This window comes from Spermophilus citellus (genome assembly GCF_964194105.1).
Source record: "Spermophilus citellus genome assembly, chromosome: 12".
Classification (NCBI taxonomy): domain Eukaryota; kingdom Metazoa; phylum Chordata; class Mammalia; order Rodentia; family Sciuridae; genus Spermophilus; species Spermophilus citellus.
The window spans coordinates 5,524,227-5,545,223 of record NC_138198.1 but is presented as its reverse complement, the minus strand read 5'-3'; the positions used below and the strand labels follow the sequence as shown (position 1 = coordinate 5,545,223).

The following is a 20,997-nucleotide window of genomic DNA, read 5'->3' as shown; positions in this document are numbered from 1 at the left end:
AGACTCAACACTCTTTTTAGTTCTCATGCACTTATGCTTTTTATTCAACAGTTGTTTCCAAGCAGAAGCACACTGCTTTGACAGCTTGGCCTCTAGCTTTGGCCAACAAATACTAAGCACTCTGACCCTGTCCCCCCTTTTAGGAACCTTATGTGGAATCCCCATATTAGCCTTGCCCTTTCTGGTGCATTATCCTTTTAGGACTTTGTCTTTTCTGTCATAAAATTAAAATCATTCAAATCTATTAGAAAGCTTCAAGTAAAGCTTCAAGTAATCTCTGGAAGAGATCAGAGTTTTCTGTCATCTTGGCTAACAGATCTGTGCCCCAAATCCTTCCATCCCTTGAAGTAGATTTCCTTTGACTGCAGCGGGTTCCACATCACTGTTTTCCATGGTGAGTGCCAATTTAGATTGGCACTTCTAGTAGTTTTCCCAAGTAATGGAAATTTCCAAGCTGTTGGAATCGCTGCCTAAAGTTTTCAGCATTTATTAAGGTCTGCCTCAAAAGGAATAGATTAAGCAGATTCATTGAATCTAAGAGAGCTAAGCCCCATCATGACTCCTCAGTATCCATTGTGTTAAAGAAAATTCTGTGTTCCAAGTCAGTTGGAGATCAACATGGAAATGTAGCTACACTTATCTGCTGATTCTTTTCAACTAGGTAGAGAAGAAATAGTAGTAGTCCAAGTTTTTGGCATTTGTTAATTTCTTGCCTTTGTTGTTATTGATTAGTCTCACAGAAGGGGATGATTATATTCTCTAATTTAAGGAGATATTTATAAATAGTTATAAATTAATTGTTGATTTGCTTTGAGTTATAAAGCACAAAGAAGAGCCCAATTGATCATGAAAATTAGGACTCAAGCATTTTTTAAAATAATTTTAACTTTTGAATATTAGAACCTATGAAAAATGCACATTAGTTCTAGCTGAGATTGTAAGTAGTTAAGTATGCCATTATTTTACTATTTTGCTTAACATGTTTCAATATTATCTTAGTAAATCTCCATAACAACCTGGTGAACTAAAGTGATACAACCCTTATTTTTTAAAAGGCCTTAAGCCTAAGAGAAAGAAGTTGTGCAAGAACAAAAAATTATTTTTTACAGAGACAGGGCATTTTCTGAGTTCAAGCTACACTAGTTAATATATTTACCTGTCCTGTTCTCAATTAATGGTCATTTCATCTCTTTTCTTCTTTAACTTCAAGCTATGGGTGCAGTGACACATGCATTTACCCCAGCTACTTAAGAGCCTGAGGCAGGACAATTGCTTGAGCCCAGGTATTTAAGATCAGCCTGACCATCATCATGAAATACCATCTCACAAAACAGAAAAAAACAAACATTGTACAAATAATTTTCAAGTTAACAAAATGTTTATAGGGCATACAGATTAGGAGAGCATATGAAAAAGTTCTGATACTAGATCTAAAACATTATAAAGTATTGAATTATATTTGATCAGTGTTTTCATATGAGTGTTAAAATACCAATTTTATTACTTTTTTCAAATATAGAAACAGGAATTTAATTCTTCAATACATGAAAGCACAATCTAGAACATCAGTAAATTTCAATCCAGGTAAGACTTAAAAAAATGAGTTACTCTTGGTGTTCATGCCCTGTGTAAATAAGAGTAAGAATGTTTGATCACAAAAGAAGAGTGGGAAAAAAAATAAATGTTCAAATTCCATTCATATTTTTTATATCTTTCTTGCTCATATAGAATCCAGGATATCTTAATAATTAACTATAAGAAATTTATCATCTAAATGATATTGTCTGAAGAAATTTTACATTAATTTTGACCCTGAAATTTTATGTCTTTGCAGAAGTAAGAATATTTTTAAATTATATATTCTGTTTCGTATATGGTCACATGATAGCAGATTGGACTTGTTATAAAACCAGGTGTTCTTGTCAGTTGTTAATATCAGCTCCTATTGAGTGCCTACATTAGTGAATTTCACAGTGATATTTCTATACACACATATACAATACTTGAATCCTGACCACTTTCCTTACTTCCATTTTCCCCCTCTACTCCCTTTTTCATCCCCAGTTACCTTCCCTCTTCCTTAATGTTCCCTTCATCATTTTCTAGTCATTCTTATTTTCTTCCCAGATTCCACATGTTAGGGAGAGAATGTGATAATTGGGGTTTTGTTTCTGATTTTTTCACCTTAACATGATGACCACCCTTTCCATCCATTTTACAATTATTGTCTTTGTTTCTTTTTTAACATTTTTATTTGGGGTTTGAAATATACCATTTCCTGGGCCTTAAAATTTCTACTCAGAAATCTAATATTTTTCTGATATGTTTATAATTGCTTTGGCCCTTATTATAGATTTCAGTGTACCTTTGGTAATTTTATAGACTATGATTTGGAGAAGTTCTTTTCGGGCCATGTCCATTTGGTATTCTAAAATCTTATATCTGGATGTCCATAACTTTCACAAGATATAAGAAATAGTTTCTTTTATTCACTGAGAAAGCTTTCATTGCCTGTAGCCTGTACCTCTTTTCCATTATGTGTACCAGTGATTCATAAAAGTAGTCTATGAATTGTGTCTAGTGGTTTTGTAATTTTGATTGTTGTTGATATTGTCTGAATGTGATATTTCATCGTCAACTTCAAGCTCTGGTATTTTTTCTTTCACTTGATCTAGTCTATGGGTCTAACTTTAACTGGATATATTTATTTGAGGTATTGAGCTCTTTATTTTCAAGATTTCTAATTGATTCTTTTTCAGAATCTGTATTGAATTGTTTTTTCATGCCCTGCATTGTTTTCCTTAATCTACTCAGTTTTTCTTTGCTTCATCTTTGAAATAATTCACTATTTTAACATTTTTTTTTGAATTTTATTCTGGCATTTTTTTATATTGCATTATCTTTGGAAATAGTTTCTAGGGTAATTAACTATAAAACAGTCATACTACTTTGCTTTTTATCTTTCTTATATTTCTATATTGAAATTTGTACATCTTCAGGGATATATATCTTTTCCACATTTATTTGAGTGTCTGCTTAGGAAACTGTTTTCCCTGGATGATGTGTCTTATGCTATTGATTAAATGTGTGATATTGAATTATTTTCCAAATGGTGTCTCTGTTGTAGTTTCCTATGTCTTATCTGTGACTCCTGAATGGTGATAGCTTGCACTGTTAAGTAACAACTTTCTTTGTCAGTGTTGTGAGAGTGGAGTCATGTTAGTGAAATAGTGATATAGGCAGTAGAGTATCTGAAATGCATTTTCTGTGGTGGTTCCTCCATACTTGTCAATAATATGGTGTCTGCAAATATATGGGAGATACCTAGGCTGAGAACCTGCATAAATGAAGATCTCAAACTCGCATAATTCTGTAAGAGTTTCTTCATTTATTTCTAGTCTTGCTTTAGTGTGTCCAGACCACTGAATTTTAGCCATCTCTTTCCATTACTAAATGTGTGTGTTAGGTTAAAGCTTTTTATCACTGTTCTTATTTTTAATTTTTTTTCAGCACCATGTTTTATTTTATTTTTTTAGATATGTATGACAGTAGAGTGTATTTTTTACATACATGGGCTACATCTGATTCTATTTAGGATCAGAGAGAACTTTTGGCCTTTGGTTTTTTTGGTATTGGCTTATTTCACTAAGTATAATAGTCTCAAGTTCCATCCATTTACCAGCAAGTGCCATAAATTTCATTCTTCTTTATGGATAAGAAATACTCCATTGTGTATATGTACCCCATTTTCTCTAACCTTTCATCTGTTGAAGCTCACCTAGGTTGTTTCCTTAGCTTAACTATTGTGAATTGGGCTGCTGTAGACATTGATGTGGCTGTGTCACTGTAGTATATTGATTAAAGTTCCTTGGAGATATATATGCCCAACTCTCCATCATGTCAACTTAGGAACTGATTTCCTCAACAAGACTTCTAAATTGCAACAAATAAAATCAAGATTCAACTGGGGTGATAACTGGTTGAATGGTGTTTCCATTCCACATTCTCAGAGGAATCTCCATACTGTTTTCCAGAGTACTTGCACCAATTTGCAGTCTCACTAGCAAAGTATGAGTGTAACTTTTTTCTCACATTCTCTCCAGCATTTATTGTTACTTGTATTCTTAATAATTCCTATTTTGCCTGGATCAAGAATGGAATATCAATGTAGTGTTAATTTGCATTTTCTAATTTCTAGAGAAATTTAGCATTTTTGTGTTTTTTCTACTTTTTATTGATTTTATAATTTTTAAGTGCACAATAACAGTGGAATGCACTACAATCCTTATTACATATATAAAGCACAATTTTACCTCTGAATATAAAGTATGTTTATGTCAATTTATGCCATTTTACATGTACTTTTTTTGCACTACAATTTGTTTTTTATTTTTGTTTCAGTTAGTTACACATGACAGTACAATGACCTTGACATATCATACATTTGAACCACATGAGATACAATATCTCATTTTTCTGAGTATACAGGTTGTAGATTCACATTGATCATGCATTCACATATATACACCAATAATAATAATGTCTATTCCATTCTACTATCCTTCCTATCTTTCCAACCTCTCCTCTCCCCTCCCATCACTTCTCTCTTCTTAATCTAAGGTAGCACTATTCCTTTTTTTTCCTCACATCTTCATACATGTGGTTTGTATAACAATGAGGCTCTCCTTCCACCATCCGTGCAATTCCCTTTCTCCCTCCCTTTCCCTCCCACACCTCTTCCCTGTGTATAGGTAATCTTCTTCCAATGCTTTTTCTCTCTTCCCCATTTTGAGTCACCCCCCTTATATCAGAGAAGACATTTGGCATTTGTTTTTTGGGGACTGGCTAAATTCACTTAGCATAATATGCTCTAATGCCATCCTTTTCCCTACAAATGCCATGATCTTATTATTTTTTTAGTGTTGAGTAATATTCCATTGTGTATATATGCCACATATTTTTATCCATTCATCCATTGAAGGGCATCTAGGTTGGCTCTACAGTCTAGTTATTGTGAATTGTGCTACTATAATCATTGATGTGGCTTAGTCCCTGTAGTATGCTGTTTTTAGGTCTTTTGGGTATAGTCCTAGAAGAGGAAAAGCTGGGTCAAATGGTGGTTACATTCCCAGTTTTCCAAGGAATCTCCATACTGCTTTCCAAATTGGCTGCACCAATTTACAATCTCACCAGCAGTGCAATTCTGATCAAAATCCCAATGACATTCCTCACAGAAATAGATAAAGCAATTATGAAATTCATCTGGAAATATAAGAGACCCAGAATAGCAAAAGAAATTCTAAGCAGGAAGAGTGAAACAGATGGTATCACTATACCAGATCTTAAACTATACTACAGAGAAATAGTAACAAAAACAGCATGGTACTGGCATCAAAACAGGCTGGTGGACCAATGGTACAGGATAGAGGACACAGAGACTAACCCACAAAACTACAGCTATCTTATGTTAGACAAAGGTACTAAAAGCATGCACTGGAGAAAATATAGCATCCTCAACAAATGGTGTTGGGAAAACTGGAAATCCATATGCAACAAAATGAAATTGAATCCCTATCTCTCACCATGCACAAAAGTTAACTCAAAACGGATCAAGGGTCTAGGAATTAAACCAGAGACTCTGCATCTAATGGAGGAAAAAGTAGGCCCTAATCTTCCTCATGTGGAACTAGGCCCCAACTTCCTTAATAAGATGCCTCTAGCACAAGAGTTAAACCCAAGAATTAACAAATGGGATGAATTCAAACTAAAAAGTTTTTTCTCAGCAAGAGAAATAATATGTGAGATGAATACGGAGCCTACATCCTGGGAACAAATTTTTACCCTTCACACATCAGATAGAGCTCTAATCTCTAGGGTATACAAAGAACTCAAAAAGCTACACACACACACACACACACACACACACACACAAATAATCTAATCAACAAATGGGCCAAGGACCTGAACAGACACTTCTCAGAAGAGGATATACAATCAATCAACAAATATATTAAAAAATGCTCACCATCTCTAGCAATCAGAGAAAGGCAAATTAAAACTACCCTAAGATACTAGCTCACTTCAGTAAGAATGGCAGCCATGATGAAGACAAACAACAACAAATGCTGGTGAGGATGCGGGAAAAGGGTACCCTCATACACTGCTGGTTGGATATTGACCATTTTAAAAATATATTTGCTCACCAATTGTATTTCTTGTTCTGTGAACAATCAGTTTCAGATCCTTTGCACATTTATTGACATCCTATGACCACTAGAAGAGAATATTAACTATATTGGGTTGTGTGTGTGTGTGTTAAGTTTTTTGATTTTTTTTTTCATGGGGGCACGTAGTGGGGATTCAACTCAGTGGCATTCAACCACTGAGCCACATCCCCAGCTCTATGTTTTATTTTATGTTATTTTTATTATTTTTGTTGTAGATGGACACAATTTACTTATTTACTTGTTTATTATTTATTTATTTATTTTTATGTATTACTGAAGGTCAAACCCATGGTCTTACACCTGCAAGGCTAGTTCTCTAACACTGAGCCCCATACCCAGCTCTGTTTTGCATTTTATTTAGACATAGAGTTGCTCAGTGCCTCACCATTGCTGAAGCTGGATTTGAACTCTTGATCCTCCTCTTTCAGCCTCCTGTGCTGGTGTGTTTTGAATTCTTTATATATCCAGAAGACTAATGTTCTGAGGTGCAGGTGGTAAAGATTTTCTCCCATTTTGTAGGTTCTCTGTTCGTGTTCTTGATAATTTTCTTTCCTGTGAGAAAGCTTTTTGTTTCCTTCCCATTTATTGATTCTTGATTTTATTTGTTGCAGTTTAGAAGTCTTGTTGAGGAAGTCAGTTCCTAAGCCAAGATGATGGAAAGTTGGGCCTATATTTTCTTCTAGTGGGTACAGGATGTCTGGTTTAATGCCTAGTTCCTTGATGTACTTTGAGTTGAGTTTTGTGCAGGGATAGGGGTAGGGGTTCAATTTGATTCTGCCACATGCATATTTTCAGTTTTCTCAGTACCATTTGTTTAAGAGGCTGTCTTTTCTTTCAATGTATGTTGTTGGTGCCTTTGTCTAGATTAACAAGACAGTATGCATGTGATTTTTGTCTTTGTGATGTCTTTTCTGTTCCATTGGACATTTTGCCTGTTTTGGTGCCAATCCCATGCCATTTTTGTAGCACTATAGTATAATTTGAGGTCGGATCTTGTGATGTCTGCTGTCTTCTTCACTTTTTTTCACTAAGGATTGTTTTGAATATTCTGGGCTTCTTGTTTTTCCAAGTGAATTTTATGACTGCTTTTTCTATTTCTTTGTGAAATATCATTGACACTTTAATAGGAGTTGCATTAAAACTATAGCATTTTGGTAGTATGTCAACTCTGGTAACATTAATTCTGCCAATCCATGAACATTTGAAATATTCCATCTTCTACGGTCTTCTTCAATTTCTTTCTTTAGTGTTTGGTAATTTTCATAATAGAGGTCTTTCACTTCTTAGATTGTTTCCTGATTATTTTATTTTTTATATTGTTTTGAATCCATTGTGATTCATCAGCTGATGCATAATTTGTATACAGGATCATAATTGATTTATGAGTGTTAATTCTATATCCTGCTACTATGCTGAGTGTGGTTATGAGTTTTAAAAATTTTGTGGTGCAGTTTTGTGTCTTCTACATATAAAATATTGTTGTCAGCAAATAGGGATATTTTGAGCTCTTCTTTTCATATTCATATCTCTTTAATCTCTTTTTCCAAACGGCTCTGGTTAGAATTTCAATATTCATATGTTGAATAGAAGTGGTGAAAGAGGGTACCCTTGTCTTTTTCTAGTTTTTAGAAAGAATGTTTCATTTTTTTCCATTTGGAATCATGTTAGTCTTGGGTTTTTTGGTATAGAGCTTTTAAAATGTTCAGTTACATTTGTATTATCCCTATTTTTTCTACCATTTTGAACATGAATGAATGCTGTATTCTGTCAAATGCTCTTTCTTCAACTATTGAGATAATTATGTTATGTTTTTTAAGTCTATTAATGAATCCTGTTTGATTTCCATAGGTTGAACCAACTTTGTGTCCCTGGGATGAACCCCACTTGATCATGGTGCACTATGTTTTTAATATGTTTTTGTATGTAGTTTTTTTCAGTATTTCATTAAGAGTTGATGCATGTATGTTCATCGGGGATATTTGTCCAAAGTTTTATTTCTTTGATGTATCTCTGTCTGGTTTTGGTATCAGGATTATTCTTCCTTCATAGAATGAGTTTGGAAGTGTTTCATCCTTTTCTATTTCATGGAATAATTTGAGGAGTATTGGTGTTAGTTCTTCTTTAAGGGTTTGATAGGAATTGCTGGAGAATTTATCTAGTTGTGGACTTTTCTTTATTGGTAGGTCAAAATATTGATTTATGAAAAATAAGTTGCTTCAATAATGCTAGAAATCTCTGGGTTCAGTGGTACAAACCGATAATCCCAGCAGCTTGGTAGGCCGAGACAGGAGAATTGTGAGTTCAAAACCAGCCTCAGCAATGGCTAGGTGCTAATCAACACAGTGAGACCCTTTCTCTCAATAAAATACAAAACAGGGATGGGATGTGGCTCAGTTGTTGAATATCCCCAAGTTCAATCCCCAGTACCAAAAAAGAACTACAAATGTAAAAAAGAATTATGAATATGTATAAATGTCCATGAATCATTCAGGTAACAATTAAATAGGAAAGGGAAAATACATTTTAAAAAAAATCTCAGTGCTTTTGTGGTGCCAGTGATTGAACCAATAACATCATGAAATTGAGGCACATTCTCTGTGAGTGGGCTACATTTAAAGCTGTTGTCTTCCACTTTTAGTACGTTTTTACATCAGTATAGGTCATGAGGGTATATAGATTGCATGCTGAAGAAGTGTGAAGTCTCTAAACATCTTCCACTTAATGAGGAGGATTGAGAAAATTGACATCATATTGTATAAGACAGTACTAAATGGACCATCCTGCTCTCCTGGGACCAGATAAACTCTACTTTATGGAATTTAAAAGTCTCAATAAATCATAGTTTGGGCTGGGGTTGTGGCTCAGTAGTATAGTGCTCACTTAGCACATGATAAACACTGGATTCGATCCTCAGCACCACATAAAAATAAATAAAATAAAGAAATTGTGTCCAACTACAACTAAAAAATATTTTTTAAAAAAGTCATAGTTTATAAAATTGTCATCAAATGGTCTTTTACATCTACCTTGCCATGTGAAATAAGACTAGAATGTGAATAGCATGCATGAATTGAAATACTCCTCTTCTTTTGAGTGGTGAATATAAACTCAGTCTATATAATTTTAACAGTACAAGTCTTTTGTACTCCTCCTCCTCCTCCACATCATCATCAGCATCATCATCATCATCATTGTCAGCATCATCATCATTATTTATTTCACTGTTGGGATTGAAGCCAGAGCTCCTTCATTCTATGCAATACATTACCACTTAGCTCTTTCCTCTGCCCTACCAGTAGATTCTCTCAGAGTAAATGTCTTATGTGTTTGTTGTTGTATTGTTTTATAGTTTTAATGAAGTGGGAAAGAATTTCTTCTATATGGAGAGACAATGTTTGGCTCATTCTGAAAGCATGAGTGAGTTCATAGCCTATTTAAATGTTTTATCATATCAGCTATTACTACATAACAACTTGCTGCTACCTCCGTAGTGCTTCTTTCTGTATTTCCCTATGACCATGTGGTATGGATAAGAGTGTAGAAACTCTGAAGGTTGTCATCTTTCAACACTTTTGTCCCTAGGGGAAGTAAAGTTTTGTTTGTACCACACATAAGATAGAAAAAGTAGCTGGAAGTAAGAGATGAGCATATTTGCTGTCTCCTACACTGGAATGTCTTTGTAAGCTTTCTGTTCCTGATCTGTTTACTGCTTTTCTCTAATTTCTGTAGATGTTTTTTTCCCATACATTTGTTGACCATCTGTATTTCTTCTGTGAAGTGCCTGTTGAATTTCTTTGCTCATTTATTAAATGGGTGGAGGTGGGTGATGGTGTTATTAGTTTTTAAGCTTTGTTGTTGTTGTTGTTGTTATTATTATTATTATTATTATTTTATGTATCCTGAAAGTTAATGCGTTTTCTGATGTGCAGGTGGCAAAGGTATTTTTTCCTATTGTGTTGGCTCACTTTTCATGTTCTGGGTTTTTGTCTTTGCCGTGAAGAAGCTTCTTAGTTTGATGGAGCACCATTTATTGACAATTGATTTTACTTTGTGTTGAGGGGCCTGCCCTTTCAGCATCTACTCTTGGGAGCTTGAAGGCATACAGAAACCCCTCCAAAGACAGTTGCAGATAATTGCTTCTGCTATATTATGCAGCAAAACTAGCTTTCATAGTGGCTATGTTCCAATTTACATATAGCAGTCATGAGAGGCCAGAGGGGATACACAACATATAATATTATGGGAGTCCTGCCACCAAGAGTCTAGCAACTGCCTTGTACCAACTGGGGAGTAATTTCTTGTCAAAGGAGCAGGTAAATTGTGCTTGCCAGTGTTCTGACAACACTCTGTCACAAAACATAGTGTTGTATTTTAGGACATCCCTGCTGCACAATGAGAAAGATGAGCATTCCTCCGTGTAGATCCAAGGTCAGGCCCACCAACAACTTCTTTTGCTTTAGAGATTTTATTAATAAGTCAGTTCCTGAGCTGATATGTTGGGGTTTGGGGCCTACGTATTCTTCTATCCAGTGCAGGGATTCTGGTCTAATACCTAAGTAATTGATCCACTTTGAGTTGAGTTTTTGTGCATGGTGGGAGGATTAGGGTTCAATTTAATTCTACTACATATGGATTTCAAATTTTCTCAGCACCTTTTGTAGAAGAGGCTATCTTTGCACCAGTATATGATATTTGTGCCTTTGTCTAGTATGAGGTAATTGTATTTATGTGAGTTTGTCTCTGTCTTCTGTTTCATTGGTGGTCTTACCTGTTTTGTTGCCAATACCATACTGGTTTTGTCTTTATAGCTCTGTAGTGTAATTTGAAGTCTGATATTGTGATACCTCCTGCTTCATTTTTCTTGCTAGGTATTGTTTTGGGTATTCTGGGTCTCTTGCTTATCTAAGTAAATTTCTTTATTGCTTTTTCTGTTTCTTTGGGCTCTGGAAGGGAGAGCATTTCTCTGGGCTCTGGAAGGGAGTTGCATTGAAATTTTATAGCACTTTTGGTAGTATGGTAATTTTGACAATATTAATTCTGCCTATCCAAGAACATGGGAAGTCTTTCCATTCCTAGGACCTTCCTCAATTTATTTCTTGAGTGTTCTGTAATTTTCATTGTAGAGGTCTTTTACCTTTTTTGTTAGATTGTTTCCCAAGTGTTTTTTTATGCTATTTTGAATAGGATAATTTTCCTAATTTCTCATTTAGCTCATCTTTTATTGGAGTATAGAAACAAAGTTGATTTATGAATGTTACTTTTGAATCCTGAAATTTGATGAATTCATTTGTGTTCTAGAAGCTTTCTAGTGAGTATTTTTTTTTTTTGAGGGAATCTTCTTAATATAGAATCACATTTTCTTCAAACAGTGCTCATTTTAGCCCTTCCTTTCCTATTCATATCCCTTTAATTACATTCCTTTGCCAAACTGCTCTGGCAAGAGATTAAAGGATGGGATTTGTTCAGCTCTCTATTTATCATTCAGTCGTGAATTTGGTCTTCTGGTGTTTTATTCACTTATGATCTGATAGATTGCAGAGTATTATCTCTACATTTTGTATTTGCTAAGAGTTGCATTGTGTACTAATAGAAGTAGTGAAAGTGGGCATCCCTGTCTCATTGCAGTTTTTAGAAGAAATTCTGTAGTTGTTCTCCCTTCATAATTATGTTGTCTTTGGGTGTGTCATGTATAGCTTTTACAATGTTGAGGTATGATTCCTTCATTCCTATTTTTTCTAGTGTTTAAAGCATGAATAGATGGGGTTTTATGTAAAAAATAGATGCTGCATCTATTTTGATAATCAAGTGTTCTCATCTCTGTATCTATTTGTGTGATGAATTACATTTATTGATTTCCATTTGTTGAATCAGTGTTGTATTCCTGGGATGAAACCCACTTGGTCATGTGCACTAAGTTTTTAAAATCTATTTTTGTATGAGATTTAGCAGTATTTTATTGAGGATTTTTGCATCTATGTTCATCAAGGATATTAGTCTGAATTTTTCTTTTCTTGATGTATCTTTGTCTGGACTTAGTATCAGTGTGAGATAGGCTTCATTTAATGAATTTGAAGAATTCCCTCTTTTTCAATTTCATGAAATAATTTGAGGAGGATTGGTATTGGTTCTTCTTTAAAGGTTTGGTAGAAATTGGCTGAGCATCCATCTGGTCCTAGGCTTTTCTTTGTTGGTAGAGTCTTGATGACCTTTTTATTCTCATTATTTGAAATTGATCTCTTTAAATTTTCTATATACTTCTGGTTAAATTTGGGTAGCTCATGTCTCCTGGAATTTACTGATGTCTTAGATTTTCTAGATTATTGGAGTATAGATTTTGAAAAAAATAGCTTCTATTTATGCTCTGTTTCAGTAGTATCTGTGCTGATATTTCCATTTTCACCATAAGTTTTGGTACTTTTCATTTTTCTCTGATAGCTTGGTTAATATTTATATATTTTGTTCATTTAAAAAATTTTTGATTCATTTCTTTTTCAGTTTTTACATCTTGATTTTGTCAATTTCATCTTTGATTTTTATTTTTTCCTTTATTTTGCTGATTTTAGTGTTTTTCTCTAGGTCCTTAAGATATAATGTTAGATTATTTTACTGAGTAATTTTCTATTCTTTTAATGTGTGGGCTCAATGCTATAAACATTTCTCTTAGAACTACCTTCATAGTGTCCCAAAGGTTTTTATATATTGTATCACTATTCTCATTTACATTTAATTTTTTTATTTAAACTCTGATTTGTTCATCTATCTGTTCATTATTCAATAGTGAATTTAGTCTCCTAGTGTTAGTTTTTTAAAAAATTTTCATCTTGTTGATTTCTAGTTTTATTCCATTATGGTCTGAGAGAGTTCAAGGTATTAGCTCTATTTTTGGTATTTGTGAAATGTTGCTTTATGTACTAAAATATGGTCTATTTTGGAAAATGTTCCCTGTGCAGCTAAGAAGAAAATGTATTCAGTCATTGACGAGTAAAATATTCTGTGCATTTCTGTTAAGTCTAAATTATTTATTGTAATTTTAATTTTATATTTAATTTTTGTTGGTATGATCTTTCTAGTGATGAGAGACACATCTTAAAGTTCCCAATATTACTGTGTTGTGATCTGTTTGATTCTCTATATTGAGAAGGAGCTCTTTGATTACTCAGATGCTTCATAGTTTGGAGCATATATATTTACCACTATTATTTCTTTCTGTTGTATTACTCTACTAAGCAGTATGAAAATGGAATTTTTTATGTGTTCTGATGAACTTTTGCTCAAAGTCCATTATATCAGACATGAAAATAGATACACTTTGTTTATAAGATCCATGTGAATGATATGTTTTTCCCATCCTTTCACAGTTAGTCTGTGTATATATTTGTCTAAGAGGTGAGTCTCTCGGAGACAGGCTATTGTTGGGTTCTTTTTTTTCCAAATCAATCTGCCAGTGTATGTGTGTTGATGTGTTGAGTCCATTAACATTCAGTGTTATTATTGAGAGATGATTTATGTTTCCTGTTATTTTGGTTCATTTCTAGTTATCAAGTTGAAATAGATTCTACTTTGATTAACTATTCTTTTAGTTTTAGTTTCTGTATGTTTTTATTTGCATATTTTATTTTTTCTTAATAAAATATTTATTGAGTGTGTTTTATAATGCCAGCTTTCTAGTTGTGATTTTTTTAACTTTTGTTTATTATGGATGTTATTATCTCATATTAAAATCTGATATAATTTAGTATTCTATGCAGAATCCGTTTTCTTTCAGAGCTTAGTATATATTATTTCAAGACCTCCTAGCTTTTAGGGTCTTTGAAAAATCAGCTGAGATCTGGATCGGTTTGCCTCTGAATATGACCAATCATTTTTCACTATCAGGTTTTAAAATTCTATTATAAGTAAAATTCTATACTTATTCTGTATGTTAAGCATTTTCATACTATTGTGGCTAGGTGTGTTGTAATTCTATATATTTAAAATTGTATATACCTCCTGTGTTTAATTTTTCATTTCATTCTTAAGATTTTGGAAATTTTCAGTTATTTCATTGAAAAGATTGTTCATTTTTTGTTTTGAAATTCAATACCTTCATCTATCACAGTGAATCTTAAATTTGGCCTTTTCTTATTATCCCATATATTTTTTAAAAAAATTCTGTTCATGGTCTGGTAACATCTTTTCTCCATGATGAACTTTATTTTCAAGATTATGCACTACTTCTTTATTACCTGAATATTTGTCCTTCAAGTCATCTAGTGTATTGGTGATGCTTTGCATTGCATTTTTAATTTGGTTTATTGATTTCTGAATTTTGAAAATTTCTGACTGATTTTTCTTTAGAACTTCTATTTCCTTATTGATATTTTACTTCTTGTGTCTTCTCTGTGATTTTACTTTTTACATTATCTTTTATCTCATAGATCAGTTGAAATATAAACTTTCAAAATTCCTTCTCTGATATTTTCTTCACTGTGGTTTTTGTGGAATCTGCTTTTGAGTCATTCTGGTTTGTTTGGCATGCTTTGTTCCCTTGCTTGTTCATATTGTTTGTGTGTCTATTCATGTATCAAAATGGATCTCTAACAACAGAACTTCTATTCAGTGCATTTCTAGTGATCCTGTAGATATCTTGTGGCTCACAGATTGGGGGGGAGCCAAGTAATTGCAACCAACTGTGCATAAAAAATATAGAACTAAATTGCATACTTAATTTTTATTTTCACACAAAGTTAGTTGGCACAATAAACAGAAATGTATCAAGTTATATCAGTAACAACGGTAAGTAATCATGAGTTATAACTTTCATAAAATAAAAGAATAGGTATTTTCTATAGCTTCAATTTTATTAATTGTTGCTTTAGCATTAGTGGTGGTATGTGGAGTTTTATAAACCAAGAGCTCTGGGAGAAATTAAAAATAGGGTTCATTATGAAGAACAAAGCAATGGTGATAGAAAAGGATTAGCAGTTTCAAGATGTGAGTAGGGCAGAAGCAAAGTGATATACGATGTATTGTTTATGAGGAAGAAGGAAAAACAAGTAAAAGAAATAAAGAGTAAAGTGAGAATAATGGAATTTGACTGTTTGTAAGAGAAAAGAAATAGAAACAAAAGAAATAAAAGGTTTAAAACAGAACACAAACTCAATCCAAAATAGGCTAATTGAAAACTTTAACCCTTAACAACAGAGTAAGGAAAAATAACTATGTTTCAGAATAGTACAAATGAGAAAGCATAAACAAACATGTACAAGTATATGAATGTCCTTCATGTATCCATCAGTACACATACAAAAACTGAAAAGAAAAAAAAAACAGGATTGTTACTGAGAGTATGTGCTTGCTGTCTCTTCCAAAGTGTCTTTCCATCTCTCAGTTTCCATTCTCCATGGGATGGTATGGGGAGCTGTGAAAGGTGCTGTTGGCTCCACCCCCAGGGTATAGGTCTTGCTAGGTTCTACAATATGTTCTCAGTGGAGGCAGTGAGGTCCTGTCTGTGCCCCAGGTGTTTCACTTCATGGGGAGTTACTGGGCATAAGTAAATTAGTGCACACCTAGGACTCTACTCTACTTTTCTCCCTAGGGCTACATTCATGGGACAGGGATGCCAGTCCTTTACCAGTTCTGTTTTTTCAGGGTACTGTTCTTTCTTACCTCCTTAGGTCTGCCCTCAAGCACCAAGGTCCATCACTCCTGCTCATTAGGATTTTGAAGCAACTGCCACTGGTCTTGGGCACAGCTGTGTCGAGGGAGGAGAGGAGGACAGGCTCTCTTTGGCCTATCTGACTAGTGTTACCCCCAGGAGAAATACTGTCCATGATAGAAATTCTCCTGATTTGCTAGGCTCAGTTTATGTCTTGTGGATGGTGTCTGCCAGATTTATATATCGGACTGAGCCCCAACACATGGATCTAAATTCCCAGTCTGAATTTGTGCCATTGCAGTGCAGATGTTTAAATATGTCTCCAGCTTCAACTCTGTGTACATTCCAGGCAGACTGGTGGTGACTTTCATGCCACAGTTTAATGAGTAGAATAGCTTGACCCTGTGGTCCCACATTCTGCATTCCAAGACTGTCTGCTGCACTTTTCATATATATAATTAGTTTTAGGTAGACACAGTATCTTTATTTTATTTTACATGGATTGAAACCAGTGCCTCATGCATGCTAGGCAAACACTCTACCACTGAGCCACAATACTAGCCCCTTGTCTGCATCACTTTTCAGTCTTTTTTTGTCCTAATGTACTGATTTCCCCCTACCACATCAGATCCTAAGCTCCAGCTCTGTTTCTCATCTTTGTCTGATATACCCCAAATTCCCCAGTTTTCAAGGTCTCTGTCCAATATTGAGTATCAGTGGCATGCTTTTATCTCCCACCTCACAGAGAAGCAGTTTTCTCACTCTCTGAGTCCCATATGGTGGAGCTGTGAGAAAATCCACTTCCTGCTAATTCACCATCATGTCTCCCCTTGTTTGACACTTATATATTTATGCTACTTTATTTGACAATGATAAGGTTTTCTTTCATTTTTGCAACTTTTAATAAGGATTATGATTATGGGACCAATGATTTACTTTTAAGTATCAAACTTTTATAATTTCTGTTGTTTCTTCCTTGCATTTGATAAGTACAAAGTGGAAAACATAGGAGTTGTTAATGCATTCATTACTTACCTGTCATAAATACAATTAATATTAATTCTAAAAATTTCTCCAAGTATGGGTCTGGAGGAACATTTTATAACAAAACATCAGAGTCATAAAATTTTATATTTTATATTTCTGTTTTTGATTAATTATATATTTTACTGTTTTATTTAATAGTGAAAGAAAGTCTTAAAGATGACTCATTAAGAAGGTATGAATTTATAGATTTTAAATAAAAAATGTCTATTAACTAAGTGGAGAGTGAAGGTAGAAGGATTTGTTGAGTATTCTAGTGTGGGACAGACACCACATTCAGTTAACACTTGTTTCCTAAAGTTATCTTATAAGCACTTTGAAAGTATCTGTGCTATTATAATCTGTTAATTACTAATAAAGAGCTGTCATTCATTAAGGTTGACTATTTGTCCCATATTTGTGCAATTAATAAGTTTCAGGCCTGTGTTTAGACTGTAGTCTTACCTGGCTGACAACTCCATTGTGTTGTTGCACTGTACAGGTTGATACCAAGTGGGACCTATACAGGAAAAATCAATTTTACAATTTATTTCAATGTGTCTGACAAATGTATTCTAAATAACATATATATTCACATTTTAGCTTTCATATTGTGTATCATCAATTTAGAAAGTCAAAGGCAGTTGTGTGTTAATTCTGATTTATATTTTACCTGATAAGCCAGGTTGTAGTCCAAGATTTTGTCCTCATATTGACAGTTCCACTAGTAATCAGGATTTTTTCTTAATATATGAAAAGCTTTTATGGAAAATCTCACAGAGCTATGGCCTCATGGTTTCTAATAAACAAGAAAATCAGGCAAGTGCTGTAGAGAAATTATTTTACTGAAAGTTATGAATAACATCATTTAGACAATGTTGTATTACTTATATTAATCCTTAGAGGACATTCTAATTTCTCTACTTCCTGATTTTCCAGGTAGTTTCTCTTCGATTACTACCCCTAACAATTTTATGAAGACTTTTACTTTTATATTTTTTTCCTTTTTTATGACTATAACCTTTTATTTAATTTCTATTTGTATTTTCTGTTTTGCTCTCTTTGAGTTTCTGTTTTATTTTGTCAATTGAATATTTTTTTTCTTTTGACAGATCAAAAGTTTAGAAATTTCAGAATTTTAAGGAATTTTAGAAACCTTCTAGTCTTTCAGCATGTGTTCTACATGCCAGCCAAATGATAGTTTTGAGGATGTACCTGAAACTTAAATATATTAAAGGGAGTTTTCTGGGTACAAACAATGACAACAATGAGATTTAAACTCCAGTTTCTTAATTCTGAGCTCAGTACATTTTCTGGTTATCATTTTTAAGGTGATTTTTTAAATAATAGATTGAAGATTGGCTATAGGAACCCAACTAGAGAGGACAAGACTAGAATTTTTAAGTGAACACAGTGGTAGAGGATCAAAATTTAACTAGTGAAGGAAAGGGCTATAAAAGTATTCACCCAGAGTAACAACACTGTGTTGGGTAGGAATAAGCATTTTAAAAAAGAGACCAAAATCTTAGGGTTTATGATTAGTTTGATGAGCACAAAACAGGAATGAAGGACACAGAATATTAAAAGCTCTCTATAAATGCATATTAATACAAAATTTAGAGGAAGTCTTAATAGCTTGTATTTTGCCTGCTTTCATCTCTGCGATGCAAGAATGGATTAGAGACTAGTGAAACAGACTGTGGAAATTGTTAGAATACATGAATCTGTGGCACAAAACAGGTTTTCATTCACCTTCACTTTCTTTCCAAATTGCTGATGTCCTTAAAATGTACATGTAGTGCTGGGCAAAGGAGTGATTGGCAGGGAAAGTTATTACAAAGCTTCAGTTGAGTAGTTGGAAAGGTATTGAGACAGGCCAATGATTGAGACTCCATTTAGTTTAACCTTGTGTCAGGAATCTGAATATTCAAGGATGTAGATTTCAAGTTTAGAGACTGCCACTGAGTTTTGCAGATGAGTGACTGGGAAATGGATTCCCAGAGGAAGGAGGGTATTTACATAATAGCTAGGGAAACAGAGGTACAAATACCAAGACTCTGCTTTTCTGGCAGTCTTTTCCCCTGGGTGTCTGAGTGCTTGTAAAGGTTTTAAAGGGCTTGCTAGTTTATGAGGACCTAAATAAAGTGAGACCTATACAGGAAAAATCAATTTTATAATTTATTTCAATGTTTCTGACAAAGGTATTCTAAATAACATATATATTCACTTTTTAACTTTCAATAATTTTTAAAGTTCCAGAGAATTCTGTGCATTATTTGTGGGTAGAGGGAATAAATAGTGTATTATTATTGGTGATTTTCATGCTGAAGAACAACATTGCTTAGTGTTTGACTCCTGGATATTCACGAGAGAGAACTGTGCCTCTTGTTATCTTGTCTTGTGTTTCCAGAGGTTTGTTTCAGTTCAGGTGAAAAAAAATGTCAGCCATTAATTGGGTTTTAAATTCAGCCTTTAAGACAGGCAATTTGCAAGAACAAATTATTGTCTGTTTCTGCTCATGTATTGGCTATTGCTCTGAATTGGAACTAAGAGTGCCTTAATATCTATATTGAATATTTTATAGATTCACAGCAGTAGAGTCAGAAAGAGGTGAACACAAGCTATTTTTTTAATTGGAGGTCATATTTTAATTAATCAATCAAGAAACCCCATTTAATAAGTTATACCTTTAATTAAACAGAGTTTATTTTAAAAAGAAAACTATTCACCATTTTTTGTTATACATTTTTGCTTTAAAGATCTATCAAAAAATCACACTCAGATGATTCCTTGTGTGCAATGGTTCGGGACAGCTATGAAGCTCCTATTAAGGTAAAGTGATCTTTTGTAAAAAACCTCATGTTCTTGCTCTGAATTTTGTGTTTTAAGATGTTAATGCTGAAAATTTAGCTATATTTTTTCTTATATTTTGTATGAATATTTGCTAAGAATCCATTTTAAAGAATTATGTTGATTTTTTTAAAAAAATGCTTTTTGTATCACTGTTCTCTCAAGTGCTTGGGGATCGTGGGGGCTGGAAGTAACAATGGGCTGTGAAATACATAGTGAAAGAAAAATTGCATTAGAAACAGCTTTCTAACTGTAGAGGAAATATAATATTTATTCAAGGATTTTTTGTATCAGTTTTCATTACTGTGGTTTTTAAATCATTCTTACATGACTTACAATACTCATGCCTAAATTAATTTTTATAAAATTGTGGAATTTCCCTGGTGCCTTTAGTTTGGAATATATAATATACATTGCACATAACTTTTCTTTTTTTACTTGGACCCTTGATATTTTGGTATCATAGCATTTGCGGAGACCTATATTCTCTATTTCTTTCCGTGGCTCCATATTTATACTAAAGTAATATTGGGAATTATGGCAACGCAGAAATCTAGAATTTGTATCTTAATACTTGTATTAAAATGGCTTGCATATCCATACTTTGAGTCTTTCCACTAAAAGTGACAGTAATTTTAAAAAAAACTATAAGTAAATAGCAGAAAGATTAGAAGAACAGAAGGAAGTACTAGGTCCTGAATTAGAACAAATTATATTCTATGCTTTTATAATTATATTCTAGTATATAACTTCTATTTTGACGTATAACTGAAAAGAACCAATAAAAATTCTAAAGAAATTTGAGGTAATGAAATTTTTTAAAAATTTACTCTTCATCTAATCAAAGAATAAATGGTGTGTGCAAAGTAATAACCAGTTCTGGAAGCAGAAACACTCAATAATTGTATGGTAATACTTTAGTTTCAGAATTGTTGTTTTTCCATTATAGTTTCTTAAAATATATAGATTCTATGTCAAATTTTGAAATTTCAAATTTTAGATGTTTCTGTATTTACTTACTTTAATGTTTATTGTAAAACACTACTATTTTTATGAACTATTCCAGGTTAGGAAATATATTTGCAAATATCCTGAAGAAGCTAAAATAAGGTTAAATGTAAATGATATCTTTTGTTTTTGAAATTACTTTAATTTTATTTCAGGTATGAAAAGCTAATGGATAAAATTTATTATTCATCTATTTTTATGTTGAACATTTCCACCTCTAGTTTTCCATGTGAGAGAAATATATGATACTTG

At 33.3% G+C, this 20,997-nt stretch overlaps 1 protein-coding gene across 1 annotated transcript in view; it reads left to right on the top strand.

Moving 5' to 3' along the window:
* Nucleotides 1–20,997, top strand: part of LOC308631963 (arf-GAP with SH3 domain, ANK repeat and PH domain-containing protein 1-like) — a 67,155-nt gene that overhangs the window by 23,602 nt on the left and 22,556 nt on the right. The window contains exons 10-12 of the mRNA XM_081263512.1: nt 1,520–1,584; nt 17,050–17,083; nt 19,647–19,719. Of these exons, the coding sequence (XP_081119638.1) occupies nt 1,520–1,584; nt 17,050–17,083; nt 19,647–19,719 (172 nt within the window). The remainder of the gene's footprint in view (nt 1–1,519; nt 1,585–17,049; nt 17,084–19,646; nt 19,720–20,997) is intronic.